This window comes from Coloeus monedula, assembly GCF_965178545.1.
Source record: "Coloeus monedula genome assembly, chromosome: 23".
NCBI lineage: Eukaryota > Metazoa > Chordata > Aves > Passeriformes > Corvidae > Coloeus > Coloeus monedula.
In genome coordinates, this window is record NC_138803.1 from 1547598 (window position 1) to 1563853 (window position 16256).

Here is a 16256-nt window from a genome sequence, read left to right on the forward strand (position 1 = left end):
AGCTACTGCTGCAGCAGCTGGATGGGCATGGCAGTAACACAGGGAAATGATCTTGGAGCTTTTAAATGGACATGTCAGTGATAGAAAGAGACACACAGTGCAATTCACACATATTTTCTCCATAAATCAGGGGTTTACCCTGATTATATACATATTTATATAAGTATAAATTATACCTGTCTAGCTGGGTGCCAGTGCTTGTAATCCATGTGAACGTGGTGGTAGTTTAACCAAAACAACTCAAATGTTTGCACACTTGTAAGACCTGGAGCCGTGTGGGGTTTAACGGAGTCAGGAGCAGCCTAAGATCCTTCAGCAAGGAAAGATCTACAGCACTCAGCATTAAATTTTGTGTAAAGCCAGAACAGGTCTTTTTATTGCATTAGTTCACTGAGCAAAGCACATTATAGGAGTCTGTGTTAAACCACTAGAGGTAACAGAAATGGGACACAACAAGCATTCAGGTAATGATTAAGCTTCAGGCTTTGTTACCTGTACTCTCCTTTCCTGGCAAGATTATTGGGTCCTTTGAGAAATGTCCATCACAATTGAAACCCTGCCTTGTAAACTTCTGAAATCACTGATAAAATGAGTGTGGACTTGCCCAGCTGGATGGAGCCACAGCTATCCCTTGTTGCATATGTCAGTGGGGGTCACATCTTTAGTACTCTTTAAAGCAGGATTCTGTAAGGTAACAGCATCAGCCCACATTATAGGAGGACCCCAAAGAGAAGTAAGATTTTTCATTTTGGTAATGAAAATGATAAATGTCACAGTATTACTGATTTCAGTGACAGACAGTGGTATTCCTGGGCTGAGCCCCCAGCGTGGGCAGCAGGGCAGGGGGGGATTCTGCCCCTGTGCCCCCTCAGCTGAGCCCCCACCTGCAGAGCTGCCTCCAGCCCTGGGTTCCAGCACGGGAAGGACCTGGAGCTGCTGCAGCGAGTCCAGGGGAGGCACCAGGATGATCAGAGGGATGGAGCAGATCTGCTGTGAGGAAGGGCTGAGAGAATTGGGATTGCTCAGCCTGTAGAAGAGAAGCTTTGGGGTGACCGTACTGTGACCTCCCAGGACCTGAAGGGAGCCTCCAAGGAAGATGAAGAGAGACTGTTTACAAGGGCGTGGAGTGACAGGACAAGGGGAATGGCTTCAAACTGACAGAGAGTAGGTTTAGATGGGATATTAGGAAAAAATTCATCCCTGTGAGGGTGGGGAGGCCCTGGCACAGGTTACCCAGGGAAGCTGTGGCTGCCCCGTCCCAGAAGTGTCCAAGGCCAGGTTGGACGGGGCTTGGAGCAGCCTGGGACAGTGGAAGGTGTCCCTGCCCATGGCAGGGGGTGGAACAGGATGAGCTTTAAGGTTCCTTCCAGTCCAAACCAATCTGAGATTCTGTGTTTATCTGCTCAACATTTTACATGATGGTACAGGAGGCATGGGTATGAAAGCATGCAAATTATTCCCTTATTCCTCTTCATTTTCTTTAATATTCCCATACCTTTACAGTTCTGAGCAGTGCTGGACACGTAGGTTATTACTGTTGTTCTTAAGTGTTCAAAGTCCAGATGAAAAAAAAAATTCTGAGGGATCTTTTTAAACCTAAAAATTCCAACCCCTTTGGTAGCTGAGCATAAAGCAGGACATGTAGAAGCTGGCAGTGTAACACAAGTTTATTTTGAGGTGTGTTTTGAAGAGTCTCAGGTTGCAATTAATTTGTTGAATTTGCAGAAACTGTGGGAAGAAGAAATTGGATGAGGAAAGCAGTGAAATTGGTGAAGGGCTTCAGAGTAGTATGTTTCTTATAATTTGTAAGAAATTTGTGTTCTTCAAACAAAGGAAGCTGAGGGCATTAATGCCACTATTCATTTTGAGGACAATTAATTTGGCATTGACCTCTTGTAAACAAGAGAAAGATCAGTATAAAATTCTATGGTGATTATCTGTGCTGGGAACTATTACAATATGTAATTATTGGGAATTAAAGCAGGCCATGGAAGCTTTTTAGTGTTGTTTTGTTTAAAAACCAACTAAACAAAAACTCTTATCGAAAAACCTTTACGAAAAAGGAATTAGAAACCTAAATTTTTACTCTTACAAATTTGTTTTGAGGAGATTGAACTAATCCTCACCAGTTTCTCTTGTCTGGAATTCATGTTTATTGCTGAAATTTTGGTAGAATAAAATGTGGGATCATGCCCGAAGCCAACGCTGCCAGTGGCTGTGCCATCCCTTGTGCTGCCAGCACAGAGTCCCTTGGCCTGTCCCTCTTCTGCAGTCAACTGCTCCCAGTCACATTGCTCACAGTTAGCCCTTCCCAACCTGTCATTACCACTTTAGCTTGTGCCCTTCTAATTAGGCTTGACCTTAAAAGCTGGCCTGTGTGCTATAAACTTCCAGGACAGGCTCCCAGTGCCCATGCAGCCCAGCCTGGAGAGCTGCTGCAGCCTTCCCTTCCTGCAGTACCCTGTGTTTTACAGGCCTCAGTCACAAGAATGAGCAGCTGTCAGAAATGGCAGCGCATCTTTCCTTGTCTGTGGGCATTTCCATGGACTTGGATGCCAAGTATGGCATCCTTGCCAGGCCTGCAAGGAGGAATGGGGGATCTATTGCCCCTTCCCTAGGGGTGGATGAAAGTGCACCCGAGGGTTCAGCTCCAGAACTGAAATCTGCTGCTTCACAGAGAGGGAAAAGTGGCTGAGAATCCATTCTCATGCAGACCCAGTGTAACAGCTGGAGCTGGGGCAGGGAGGGTCAGGCTGGAGATCAGGGAAAGGTTCTTCCCCCAGAGGCTGCTGGGCACTGCCCAGGCTCCCCAGGGAATGGGCAGGGTCCCAAGGCTGCCAGAGCTCCAGGAGCGTTTGGACAATGCTCTCAGGCACAGGGTGGGATTGTTGGGGTGTCTGTGCAGGGCCAGGAGTTGGACTCAATGATCCCTGTGGGTCCCTTTCAACTCAGGAGATTCTATGATTCTGTCTTTGTCTCTTTAGTTCAGGCTCTGTCAGTCCTGCTAACTTCCTGTTATTTTAAAATGTTTCTCTTGGCTTGCTCTTTTCTTTTTTCTGTGTCCTTTGATCCTTTTTTTTCTAGGACTGAGAACATTTGTTACAGAAAGATTGATCTTCATGCTCCAAGGTGCCATCCTCCCAGATGCTCCATCCCAAAGTACTCCTCATGTGTAACAGCAGACACTTACTCCCTGCACATACATTATTTCCTAGGACCGGTTGGGTGCTTATGCTTAAAATTACTTTATTTTTTCCAAGCCATGACTGTGTGAGCACTCCTAGCTAAAAGGAAAACTTTGGTTGGTGGGTGTAGATACATCATTTCTCAGGCAGGTTCCAAGTGCCTGGGTTTATGGTGAATAGTCTGTCTCCAGCCTGTGCTCTCCTGTCAAGTGAACCTATTGCCTGAGTCACCCTTTCTGCTTGCTCTCCCCCGGTAATGTCTGGTGGATGTTCTTCTGTCAAGCATGTGCATAGATACAAAAAAAAAATGTCATACTGGACAGCTGCACTTATCTAACAAGCAGGGAGCCAGCTGTGGGCAGGGACAAGGGTTGCTTAGCTTGCTTGGAGCCCAAGTAAGGGCTTTTGTTGGGCAGTAGTCCTGGCTTCCTGTAGAAAAATGGATTTTGCTACAGAAGACCAGAAATTCTGCCAGCAGCACAAGCAGGTGCAGAGAACTGTGCGGTGAAACCCAGCACTGGCTGTTGGCTGTACCACACTCGTGCTACAGCAGGAACAGCATGTGCCCCTTTTCATCCCAAGATTTACCAGGGAAGAAATTCCCAGACAGGAAACAAAATTCTGAAAAACAAAAAACCTGTGTGTCGCCTTTTTGGTGCTTTCTGCAAAGATTTTGCTTGTCTGTGAGGATCAAGTTCAAAAGCTTTGCCTGGCAAATGTATCCATCCTATTCTTTAGGAAGTAGGAAGCTCCTTGCAGAAAGCCCTGACATCTGACAGTGCAGGAGGCGCTGACATCTCACTGATCCGAGGAGACAGAGGTCACACAGCACTGACCTGGAGTGCAGAGCACACTCTGTGTAAAGAGGGGCCTTGGAAGTGCAATACTGAAACATTTGGTTTCTCTTCTTGTTTAAAATTGTAGAGAGAAAGGAAGAGCCCTTTGCCAACCACTCCAGCCGTGAATCCAGGCCCAGCATCACTGAGCAAATGCCACCACCCGAGCCCAACTCCTTCACTGCATCTGCCAGAAGAGTAAGTGAATTTGGAATCAATGGGGACTCCAGCAGTGCTCAGAAGCAGAAGGTGTTACTGGGAGATGGATGCTCTGAAACCAATTTTCAGAGGAGTTTAAGACTTAAATTTAGAAAAGCCTGGTAGTATGCAATTCTGATAAAGATGTGTGTTAGCAGCAGTGTAGGGCTGCCTCCAAGGAGGGTGTTGGTACAATACAGTTCCTCTTGAATCTCTGACCCTCCAAAGCAAATTGTGTTGAAGAAACCCAGCCTACAGCACGTGCTCTGTGTGCTGTCAGTTCTGAGGGGGCTGCTGCCAGTGTCTTCCCAGCAGGTCTGTCACCAGAGCTGATTCCTGCTCATGTATCAGCAGTGAGTTTGGCACCATCTTCCAAAGTGCCTCTGACTTGCCAAAGCCAGTTGAGTCAGTGGTGTGATGTTACAGCCCAGCAAGCAGAGGGTAGTTTGCATGTGGCTGGCCAACTGGGCTATACAAGTTTTGAAAGGTGGTCACTGAAATCTTACGTGAATCCTCCAACTCTCAGATCACTCAGCTAGATGGCACCAGGAGACTCTGCACAGAACTCGTGTCGTCTGCTGCTGCTTTCTTTTTGCACCAGACTATGGAGAAAACAACACAGATACCTGGCCCAGGGCTGAAGCACTCAGTGCTTGTCAGAGGGAAATGTTTCTTGCTTAGTCACAATTTTTTGTTTTCCACATGCAACTGAGTGTAACCATGATCAAATGAAACAGAGCTCCTCTGGGCGTTGTTCCACTCAGGCTGGTTTAGCAGGGGAACTGTTAGAGGTAGAAGGATGCTGGGATTTGTGAGCACTTCAGGTAACCTTTTCCCAGCTGCAGAGGTTTGGTCTCACTCCTTTGAGCTGTTTAACCCAGAATAAGGGTGTTAGGGTATAGAAGCTGGCCTGTGAGCAGAGCAATTACTGATTTGACCTCAGTCACTTAAGATCAGCTTCTTTGCCTTCTCTCACCTGTTTGACTTTTCTGTAATTCTCTTTGACGGGCTGGGCTTTAGACTGTGTTGCCCTCTCTTAGGGGAGTTATTAGTATGTGCTGTGTTGTTCAGAATTTACAGATGACAGCTTTTGCTGTGGTTTTGAGCTTTCTCTGAGGAAAGCATCAAAACTACATGAAAATGTTAGAGCTGTGTAGCCCAGTAGACTGGAAGTGCTGGAAATGGTGGAGTACACATTAACTCTTTGCATCTGCATTGAAATGACATGAGCTGAAAACATTGCTCAAATACTGCAGGGATAATTTTAGCTTGGCAGTCTTCAGACGGTGAGTCTGAGGGCAGAGCTCCCCAGGAGCTCCATTTATTCTGAATAGTGTCAGATGGTTTGTGTCAGATAGACTATGGTATAATAATGCTTAGATCAGCTTTGATCAAAAGCCTTGTCTGCCCAGTGTCCTGGCAGACAGTGGCCATCAGAAGATACCAGAGAACACAGAATCTTGCAGGAATTCCCTCCCACCTTCCAGCAATTGGCATTTCAGGGACTTGCTGAACCTGGTGTAATTCTTGTCTTCAGTAGCCCCTGTTGGACTTTTCCTCTATGCAGTCACTTTTTGATTGGGATCCTCTAATGTCCAGTGGTAAAGAGTCCGTCAGCTTAGTTAAAAACTCTACAAAGCTCCCTGTCCCATTAACCTACTGCAAGCTGGGTTTGTTTGCTGCCCCTCATTCCTTTATGGAAAGGACCAAGGAATGATTGTTCCTTATTCACCCTTCTGTGTGCCACAGAGTGTTTCTTGTACCTTGGTCGTATCTCAGCCTGGAGACTACTGCTATGCTGAGTATCTCCTCATGCAAGACCTCTCTTGCTCTACTCATTCTTGCTGCCTTCCCCTGAATCTCTTCCCTTCTTGTCAACTGCTGCTGAGCCCTGGAGCTGAGCTGTGTGTGGTACCAAAGGTGTGATTGTACCCTGCAGTAACACAGAGCCACAGTGGTTGTGTGTTTTGTATTCGGTACTTTTCCAGTAATCCCTAATAATTTGTTTGCTTTATTTCCTGTACAACTTGATGCTTAGCCCTGTACAAGTGTCTCTTGCTCAGGCTCCATTCTTGGATGGCACTAGGCAGCCTTTTGTAAGACTTGGTAACTGTAGCTAAAGTTGTACATTGAGGCAGTTGTGTATTTAAGGACCAATATATGCAGGTCAGAAGTGCCTCATGTGACAAAAAGCACAAAGGCCCATTCTGTGGTATGCACAGTTACCTGCCCATGGAAGGGGCCTCTGCAAAGTCCAGTGTCCTGCTCAAAGCAGGATTAAGCTCATGTCATGTTGCTTTGACCTACCTGAGCTCAGCTGAGTATTAAAAGGTCTCTGAGGATGGAGATGCTCTACTCCCTTACTCCCTGTCCCAGTGCAGCTTCGCTCCTGCTGGGAGTTATGTCTCCATGTCAGCTGGGGTTTCCCATGTGGAAACTTGTCTGTTCTCCTCCTTTCACTGTAGACTGCAGAGAAGTCTGGTTCCATGTCCTCTGTAAACCCACCCCCAAGTAGCAGAGCAACTAAATCCCATCTTTGCCTTCTCTTTTCCACGCTAAACAATCCAGGTTTCCTCAGTCTCTTCCTTTACAGTGTTGTTGGCTACAGCTCCCTGATGATCTCAATTACTTCTCCTGGACTCTGTTGCTGTGAGGGGTTTATTTGCAGCTAGTTCCATAAGACCTGAGTACTTGTTTTTGGTTTTATGCCTTTACTGAATAACTACCCCTTCCTAAATGGGTGATAATAAAAGCTTCACTGTTCATTATGTTCTTTCCTCAAAGCTGGAGGAGGGCATTGTGTAGGCAAAGACCTGCACAGTGGCACAAGACTCCTTTCATCCTCTGTCCTTGGGGATGAGGCACTACAGCAGTTTGCATCCCTGCGAGTTCGCCTTGCACTCTGTCCTGTAGTTAAACAGGAAATAAAAGTCACTCTGTCTTACAAATGTAGCCCAGCAAAAACTGGGGGTTTTTGAAACACTTTCTGAACTTAGAGTGTGCCTTGCAGTGCTCTTCCTTTTTCCAAATGTCCCTGTTTCTCCTCCACAGTTCAGTTGGCTCAGCAAGTCAGACGAGCAGAAGGATGAGTCACCTTCGTCGTGGCGGCTGGGCCTGAGGAAGACTGGCAGCCACAACATGTTGAGTGAAGTCGCTGCCACTCGTGAGGCACAGAGGGATAAAACTTCCATCTATCGCTCCTCGTCCAGCCCTCGGATATCTGCGCTGTTGGACAACAAGGAAAAGGTTTGCCTTTCAGCAAGGATGATTTAGTGTATCCACTTTACCCCACAGGTGTAAACCTCTTTCCCTTTGAGTTATTGCTGGGGTTTGTATCCGTAACAAATGCGGGTCTCTTTCATTCTTACTTTCTTTTTCTTTTGAAAAATATTTTCCTCCTATCAGTTGTTTCTCCAGAACTGGAGTTTGGTGCCCCTTTGGCCTAATTCCTGCTCAGTTTGGACGGGGCTGCCCCTGAACAGGGGCTGCCAGTCTGGCACAGCCTGTTCTTTACCAGAAAATGTCCATTACAGGCAATAGCACATACCTGCAGTGGAGATTCTCCTTCCACGTTGTTTATATGGATTCTTCCTGTATCCACCAGCTGCATTTGTAAATCCCATATCACATATTCAGTAACTATAACTTTTCTGCCCATGGGTAGATGCCTCATCCCTGCAGGTGTTCAAGGCCACCTTGGATGGAGCTCTGGTCTAGTGGACTAATGATCCCTTCCAACCCAAGCCATTCTCTGATTCTGTGATTTACAAGTCATTCTCTAAGTTAAAACATGCTTTTATTCACTACCATGCTCATCGGGAAATCCATTTCAGAGCTGATATTTCTATGCTGTGGTATGTGTTGCCCAAGAAATTGCCTGAAACCAGCTGATAGGAGAATGCTTTCTTAGTTGAAGAAATTTGAACACGAACTTATTTCCACTGAACGTGCTGGAAGGGTAAGAGATGTGTAGCTGAAGTTCCTCTTTCGCTTTACCAGGACAGAGACAACAAGAGTTATCTTGCCACCATAGTCCCCAGAAGACTGAGCAGTACGAGTGACATAGAAGAAAAAGAAAACAGGTGAGACTGGCTGAACTTAATGCTCAGCTTCCATCCTGTCAATAGTACTTCTGGAATATAATTTTTCTGTAGTCATGCTTTGTATATTTTCTCAGCAGTCTCAAGTACACAGGAATTGACAATGTCAAGAGCCAGCTCTGTCTATAAAAGTTCTGGTACACTGGTTTTTATTTAGGTGAGCAGGAACCAGCAGACTGGTTCCTCCATCCCTGTACTCACACAGGCACAGGCTCCATCCAGGCAACCAGATTTATGGATCCTTGTTCCTTTTATATGCAAATGTCTCGTTTTGTAGCTGCACCTTGTACTTGTCACTTGCTCAGCAGTCACCTTCAGTCCTTTTGTTCACACCTCTGTCACTTGAGATTCACTTGAGCTTGTGAACTCTTCTGTGTAGGAACTGTTCCACTGCAGGGCTGTTACAGTCAGTGTGTGTAGATGCCCCTGGACGGAACCATGGTGTAAATGGGATATATATCCAGGATTTCCAGATGTATTTGAGGAGCTGATTTTTACAAGCAACTTCTTCAGGGGCCTTCCAGTGCCTAAAGGGGCTCCCAGAGAGCTGGAGAGGGACTTTGGACAAGGTCCTGAAGGGACAGGACAAGGGGGAATGGCTTCCCACTGCCAGAGAGCAGGAATAGATGGGATATTGGGAAGAAATTCTTCCCTGTGAGGGTGGTGATGTCCTAGCACAGGTTGCCCAGAGAAGCTGTGGCTGCCCCATGCCTGGAAGTGTCCAAGACCAGGCTGGATGGGGCTTGGAGCAGCCTGGGCAGGTGGAAGGTGTCCCTGACCATGGCAGGGGTGGGACTGGATGAGCTTTAAGGTCCCTTCCAACCCTGGCCGTTCTATGATTCAGTTTTTACTAGAAGGAGTAAAATTTGACCTTAGCCTCATTTCCCCAATAGAGGAGGAAAGGCACATGCAGAGCAGTGGCTGTGAACTGTAATTGTCGGGCAGGAGCTGTGGCAGGTGACACCCTGAGAGAATTTCAGCACAGCTTGAGATTCTTTGCTGATCTTTTGCCAGAGCCTCCTGCTGTGTTCTTGTTCACTCTCAGGCAGTCTCTGAGATCCAGAGTTTTGCAGACAATTTGTGTCTGTTGATCAGCTCAAGCCGGTTTGGCAGAGGCTGCTATCAAGTGGCACATCCAGCTGTGGGTGCTGACAAGCGTCCTTTGCTGAGTGGAGTAGGGACTGGCTGAGGAGAGCTGGCCTTCAGGAACAGATGGTGCCCAGGCATGCTGTGTAGTACAGATTTTTCCCAATATTCTTTCCTTTCAAAACATCTGAGGTTTTTTTCTGGAACCCACAGGTGTCTCAAGAGAGCATCAGTGTGGGCACAACAACTGGAGATGAGAAATAATTGCAGGCTGATGAGGGAATGGATTAGTGCTGCACTACAAGCTCCAGGTCCTGTCCAGGACCGGAAGAGATGCCAGAGTGTGCAGTAGCATAGGGAAAGAGCCCTGTTTTCAGATAACCAGGATAAATAGGACTACCAGGAATTTCTTGATAACTTGTTGAGTAGCTTTAGATACTGTAAATATTTTGTTTGTTGTTTTCTGCTTCATGATTTTGTGGTGGACCTGGCAGTGCTGGGTTAATCATTGGACTCAATGATTTTAGAGGGCTTTTCCAAGCCTCATGATTCTGTGAAAGGATTTGCTGTGCTGAATTGCTTTTGTCCTTGCCTAGATACCTCGAAGAATAAAAGCTTCCCTGCAGTTCCAATATCTGCCCATTTATACTTTGTTTGATAACAGACAGTAGCAAGAATATTAAATGACACTATTTAATATGTTAAATTACCTTTATGGACAATCTGAATTTCATTTGCAAGTTTTCTGACTAAAAAGGATCTTGTTCCTCTTTATGCAAAACATTACATCATCTGTGGTTCTGAAGTGAGCTGGCAAGAGCAGGAGCTGATGTTAAGGCCAGAGCAGGTGTTTCTCTGAGCTGTCACCTGAACAATGAAGCACATAGGTGTAAGGAAAGGATCTGTGTTGTGAAACTGTAAAGGAGCCAAAAGCAGACTCCAGAGGTTTTTCTAAGCAAAGCCTGTGCTCTGTCCTGCTTTAGAGAATCCGCTGTGAACCTGGTGCGGAGTGGCTCCTACACCCGGCAGCCCTGGAGGGACGAGCCAAAGGAAAACGAAGCCCCCCACTCCGGTGCACCCACTACCTATGTATCCACCTACTTGAAAAGGTATGTCCAGTTCTGTCTTACGTGGGTTCTCAGGCAGTCAGAACCACTCTTAACATGCCTCCCAGACCTCAGCCTCCTGCTTGCTGCCTCCTGCATCTTGTAACTGGCCTTGGGACCCTCTTCTGCTGGGAGCAGGAAAGAAAAGTTAAGACTTCCTGATGTTTGTCATGCTAAATGGTGTTTTTAAAGGCTATTATTTTTATTAATTTGCAAATTGCTGGACTGAATTTAAATACTCTTGTTCCCATAACGCAAATGCAATGTTTTCTCTGTTTAATGCTGATGCTATGGCTAGAGAATAAAACCAAAATTGATCATAAAAGCAGATTAAGGTAATAAGAGTCTGAAAGCATTGTTCAGATAGCTCTTGGTGAGTAAGTTATAGCTTATCTCTAATTTTGGTTTATATTAGTCCCATGTTTATGGTATTATCAGAAAGTGGCAGTGATCTTGTGCATGATGTACAGCACTTGCTAAGGAGTAAAACTGATGCTTCCACCGTTGTCTTGTGGCAGTAAGGAAGCAGTTTGTGCCCAGGGTGTGTGAAGTTGTAGAGGCTGATTGTTGGTAAAGGAGCCTGGCAGAGGCAGGAAGGCAGTTCCAGGCAGAACTTCTGTAACTGCAGTGTCCTGGACTCCCTTGGGAGGCAGAGCCTCGGGGTCCTTGGGGTACCAGCTAATAGCTCTCTGAGTGAGCTGAAGCAATGCCCTGCCCTGGTGAGGCAAACAGGGCATTGCTGGGTTTTCATCTCAGCTGTGAGCAGGAGGATCAACAGTGGCAGCACCTCAGCTTTATTTCAGCTGATACTGGAGACCATCAAAACAGCCTGTAATAAACATGTCACACTGCAAAGCCATTGTGTTTCTGGTTAAGGAAAACAGCAGCAATAGCTCAAGGTTTTAGATTGAGTTTCACCAGATTCCAGACCCTGAACTTAATAACTGTCCTGAAGATGGAACAATTGCTTGAGTTACTCAGGAAGAGGCAATTTGTTCCAGTGTTTATGCTGTAGAGGTAAGTGGCGCTCAAGGATGCGTGTGGCCAGTTGCTGAGCACGTACAGATCCATTGCCACAAAAGGTGAAGCAGCCCCTTCAAGCAGAAGCCTTCTGCTCTGCTGATCCATTCCAGTGACTTCACAGCTATCCTGGGACGTGATGACAGCCCAGCCTCCATAGCTTGTCTCTCTCCAAAGCTGGTCTGACAAGCTGCAGCTGATTACATTGGAAAACTTTTGCCCCTTGCAGCTGGCACACCTTTGCTGCTCCCCGCTCTGAGGGACTGCCCAGTCACCCCCAGGCAATCTTACAAACATTGCTGGTTTATCCCAGCTAATCCAGCACCAGATTTAGTGTTGCACTCACACAGTTGTAGTGTATTTCCTTGGTTAAACTGTAACAGAGAGTGGGGAAGGTTTAGGCTGCAGTGGGATGTCACTAATACTGAATTAGTGTCACAAAGGCTGAATTCTGGCCTTTTATAAGAGTGACTGGTTCACAAGCAGGTACATAGAATACCTTTGTCAGGTAGGAATAAATGTGCTTTTGAAGGAGAGTTCAATGGGGTTGCATTTCATATACACACAGTAAAATCATGATCAATTAGACCTTTATCCCATACAGTTTTCTGTGGGAGAGCACAGAGAAATGGAATATGATTATATTGAATTTATGATTTCTCCAGCCTTGTGCATCCACCCCTAAGAGGAGGAAAGGAACCTGGTTAGACATAAGCTTTTTGTCATTTCCAGATATTATCAAAACTCTGAACACAACTCCAAAAAGTAAAAGCTTGTACTTAAAGAGGAAGAATTCAAGGGAATATGACATGCTTGGATGTTACTGAGGGGATGACTGTGTACAGCTGCAACTCCCCTTTGCCTCAGTATTTGACTAATCTCCATAAAGATCACAGACTGGTTTGGGTTGGAAAGGACCTTAAATCCCATCTTTTTTCAACCCCTGCTATGGACAGGGACACCTTCCACAAAACTGGCCTTGGACACTTCCAGGGATGGGGCAGCCACAGCTTCTCTGGGCAACCTGTGCCAGGGCCTCACCACCCTCACAGGGAAAAATTCCTTCCCAATATCCCATCTAACCCTAGTTGTGTTCTTTAAGTGTTTTATATGACCCCCCAAACATAGAATGAATAACAGCAGCAGATATCTTAAGGTGTGGGAAAAGGCTGTTTGGGTTTTTTTTTTTTTTTTTACTAAAAGGGAGCAACATAACTTGCAGCAATGTTACAAATGTTCTTCAGCTTTATTTGAAGCAAATATTGATGCTCTCTCTGTCATGGTACTGGCACTTGTCCTGCTTTCTCTGTGTGTACCACTGGCCCAGAAATCCACAGAGCCCTGCTCTGATATCCTGGTGTCCATTTTAGTGTGTACTGGCCTTCAAAAAGCCAGGTCACTTTGACTATATATGAAAAGATATGGAGGAAAACTGGCATGGCAAGTTGGATTAGTTCAGCATCCTGCCTTTGACATCAGCCAGAAGTGCTGCCTCCCAGGAAGGGCTCACGCACCAGAATGAAATCCTTCAGCCGCACAGTTTCTCCTTCATTTCACATTTATGCAAATTCCTCCTTGCTGGTTCTGGTCACATAAAAGCCATTGCAGTGAGCCAGGATAACAGTCCCTGCAGCCCAGACTCTGTTTCTGACAGCAGCTGGTTTTGAAGGAGAAGTTGCAAAAGCCAGTATAACTTCAGAGCAGTCTTCCACCTCCCACACTCTCCTTGCTTCCAGCAATCAGGAATTTAGGAGCCAAGGGTTATATTTAACCATTGTTCTTAATAGCCACCACTGTGGCCAACTTCCATACCCAAATCCTAGTTTGATCTCTGCAATATCCCATGGCAGTGTGTTTAAAAAAGATAGTTACGTGCTTTGTGCAAACCTTTTTTATTAGCACATGTGGAAGCTTTTTAAGAGTGTGAAGGTTGTTAAGTTAAAGTTTTTAATGCCTTTGCTGTTCTCAGAAGTATTTCTTTTTATTGCTTTGAAATGTTGCTTTACATTTCATTGCTCATTCCCTGATGGTTCTGTTGTGGTGATAATGTTAGAGAATGAGGAGCAGTGTGCCAGTGTCTTTTTCTATTTCTAATGTTGAATTCTTCAGCATAAATTCATAGTCCTCCCTTTCGCAGACTCCTATGGACACAGCTGTTAATTAACAGGATTCCCTGGCTAACCTTTATATTGCAATTTTCTGGTGCTGTTCAGATCAAACGTGGACAATGGAGTAAATGTCTTGGAGTGCCCTACACACTGTGCAGGGCCACCCATGCAGGGGGGCAGGCTGGGAGGTGGATTCCCACAGAGGTGGCAGTGCCTTGGCTCGCTTGGGAACAGGAGCATGTTCCTGGTGCCTCAGCACCACATTTCTCAGCCCATGTGTGTTGGAGCTGGCACAATGCCATCCCTGTGCCCTCTGCCTCCATTCCTTCTCCTCCTTCCCTCTCATCCCCCACATCATTGCTTTCCCAGGCACCTGGTGCTGCTTCCATCCTCCTCACCCATTACCTTTCCCTTCTGAAAGACAATCCTTGTCAGGGCTTTCTTGATAACCCTATTGCATCCTCCCTTCCTGACCCAGTTCCTTCTCTCTTGCAGCCACCCTTGTGCCCCAGACTCTCTACCTTGGCCTCCCCTAGGATGATGCCACATCAACTCTGTTCCCCCAGGGCTGCCACCACCTTTTCCCCTGCTGATCCTCTCATTCCTTCCCAGGCACAGGCCCCACTGCCATCGTCTCCTCAGAACACTCACTTATGCAACTCCACAGCCTCTTGCTCCACACACCCACCCCAGCCAGGCTCCTCTTCCCACTCCTACCCTCCTCCCAGCCGATCTCCAGGGCTTGGCCTTTCCCTCTGGAGCAGAGAGCCAAGAAGGGAGTCACTTGTTTCCAGCAGGACTTCCTGCTCCCACATGCTCCAGGCAGGGGCCAGCATTCCAGAGGAAGCTCTGTTTAGGTTCCGGTGGAGGTTGCTACCTGGTGACAATGACTTGCTTGTTCCTGTGTGACCTGGATATGGCAGGCAGCCATCAACTGATGAGCCCAAATGGGAGGTTCCTCCCTGTGGAGGCCTTCCAGGATGCCCCATGGAGGCCTTCCAAGATGCTCTGTTGCCCCCTTTGGCTCCCTAGGGACCAGCTGCTCATGCTGGGCTGCCTGGGGGCCTTGGCATGTAGAACTGGCTTGTAAATTGGGTGCCTGGGTGAACAGGACTGGATCCTTCCTCTGGCCTCCTGTCCTTGGCTGTGGTCCTGTCCCTTCCCAGTGTTATTTCAGCCTCAGGCTGCTCTCTGGATTCTTACTCTAGAGTTGACTTCCAGTTTCATTCTGTTTTCCCTGGTTTTCCCTAAAACCTGCAGCTCTGTCCTGGCCTGCTGTTTCCCCTAGGTCAGCTTTTATTCTTGTGCAACCACTTTGGCTCCATGTGCCCTGCCATGGGAGCCTTTAGGATGCAGAAGGGGAGAGCCAGCCTTCCAGCCTTCCTCACCTTTGATCCTTCAGACAGTCCAGTCTGACCGGTAGCAGCCAGACCTGCCAGCTGCTGGGAAAGGTGTGGCAGGGCCCTAGGTCCCACTGGATTGCTCTGTGCAGGCAGTGAGCAGCTTGTGTGCAGGGCTTGGGCATGTGCAAGAAGGAGATTCTGCCAGATTTCATCAAGTCTGTTTTCAGAGATATGTAGCTTTTCCCACTAGAGTGGATTTTCTCTCCCATTAGGGCGGATTTTCTCTCCCCTTAGGCTGGATTTTCTTTGAAAGAGTGAAAGGGTCCATCCTTGTATAAGAGCCCTTCTTTTTTCCTCCTCCCTCTTCTCCAAAATATGAACACAAACACAGCTTTTCAGTAAGAGTGGTTTTCAGTGTTTGCTTTAAACTGGCAAAATATGTATTTCCCTTGCTCATTCTTGAATATTTTTGGACAGCTGTGCTAGCTATTTTCCAGAAATACAGTTTGTGCGAAACATGTCTTAAAGAGAATTAAAGCCTGAACTGATCATCTTTGCCAAAACTTCAAGCCATTGGAAGCAAGTTCTTAAAACTGGAAGTCCTGGACATCCTCAGGGGTGATGCAGCCAGACCCGCTTATGTCACTCTCTCCTTTCCTGCTTTAAGCATCCTCATCCTTGCACCCACCTTTCCTCAGGGCACAGGGTGCTCCATGTGCCCTGCTTTCACTGCAGCAGGGATTTTCCTTCCCTGATCCTTCCCAACTCACCCCCACGCCATTATTCTCGCTGGAACTGAGCTGGGCTTAGCTAAGCAGGGCTCTGCTGGCGCTGGCCTGTGTGGGCGACGGACGACAGCTCCGCCGCTCTCTGATCTCCTTGCACACGTTTTGCTGCCATGTGGTACCTGCTCCCTTCCCAGCTGCCAGCCCAGCTGTGGGATGTGCTGTTGAATATTTACTGTGCTCTGAAGGACATGATTTTGTGATGTTTTACAGTGCTTCATTTGGTAGAAGTAGTGACCTGAGCAGTCCCTACATTTCAGCCAGTCGCAGTCCATCTCTAGCTACCTCACCCACTGCCATTGGCTCATCTACCTCCCTGGGCACCCCGTGGCAACCTGTCTCTTGCTGTCCCACATCTCTCGGTGTGAACACTCCTGCTTCAGCCTGCCACAACACCAGGTAATGGCTCCCAGCGGAGATAAAGCTCCAAAAGTCAGCGTTTGGGTTGGAAGTTCTGAGTTCTGGAGTGGGTTAGGGATTGAAGGTGTG

General features: G+C 46.9%; 1 protein-coding gene across 4 annotated transcripts in view; it reads left to right on the top strand.

The window, feature by feature from the left end:
• The window catches only part of PPP1R12B (protein phosphatase 1 regulatory subunit 12B), a 130396-nt gene that overhangs the window by 47954 nt on the left and 66186 nt on the right, over window positions 1–16256 (top strand). For 2 of the 4 annotated variants that reach the window (XM_082296127.1, XM_082296128.1), the window contains exons 9-13: window positions 4110–4219; window positions 7271–7465; window positions 8219–8301; window positions 10389–10514; window positions 15981–16166. In XM_082296127.1, coding sequence (XP_082152253.1) covers window positions 4110–4219; window positions 7271–7465; window positions 8219–8301; window positions 10389–10514; window positions 15981–16166 — 700 coding nt within the window. The remainder of the gene's footprint in view (window positions 1–4109; window positions 4220–7270; window positions 7466–8218; window positions 8302–10388; window positions 10515–15980; window positions 16167–16256) is intronic. The other 2 variants (XM_082296129.1, XM_082296130.1) reach the window with 1 other exon arrangement.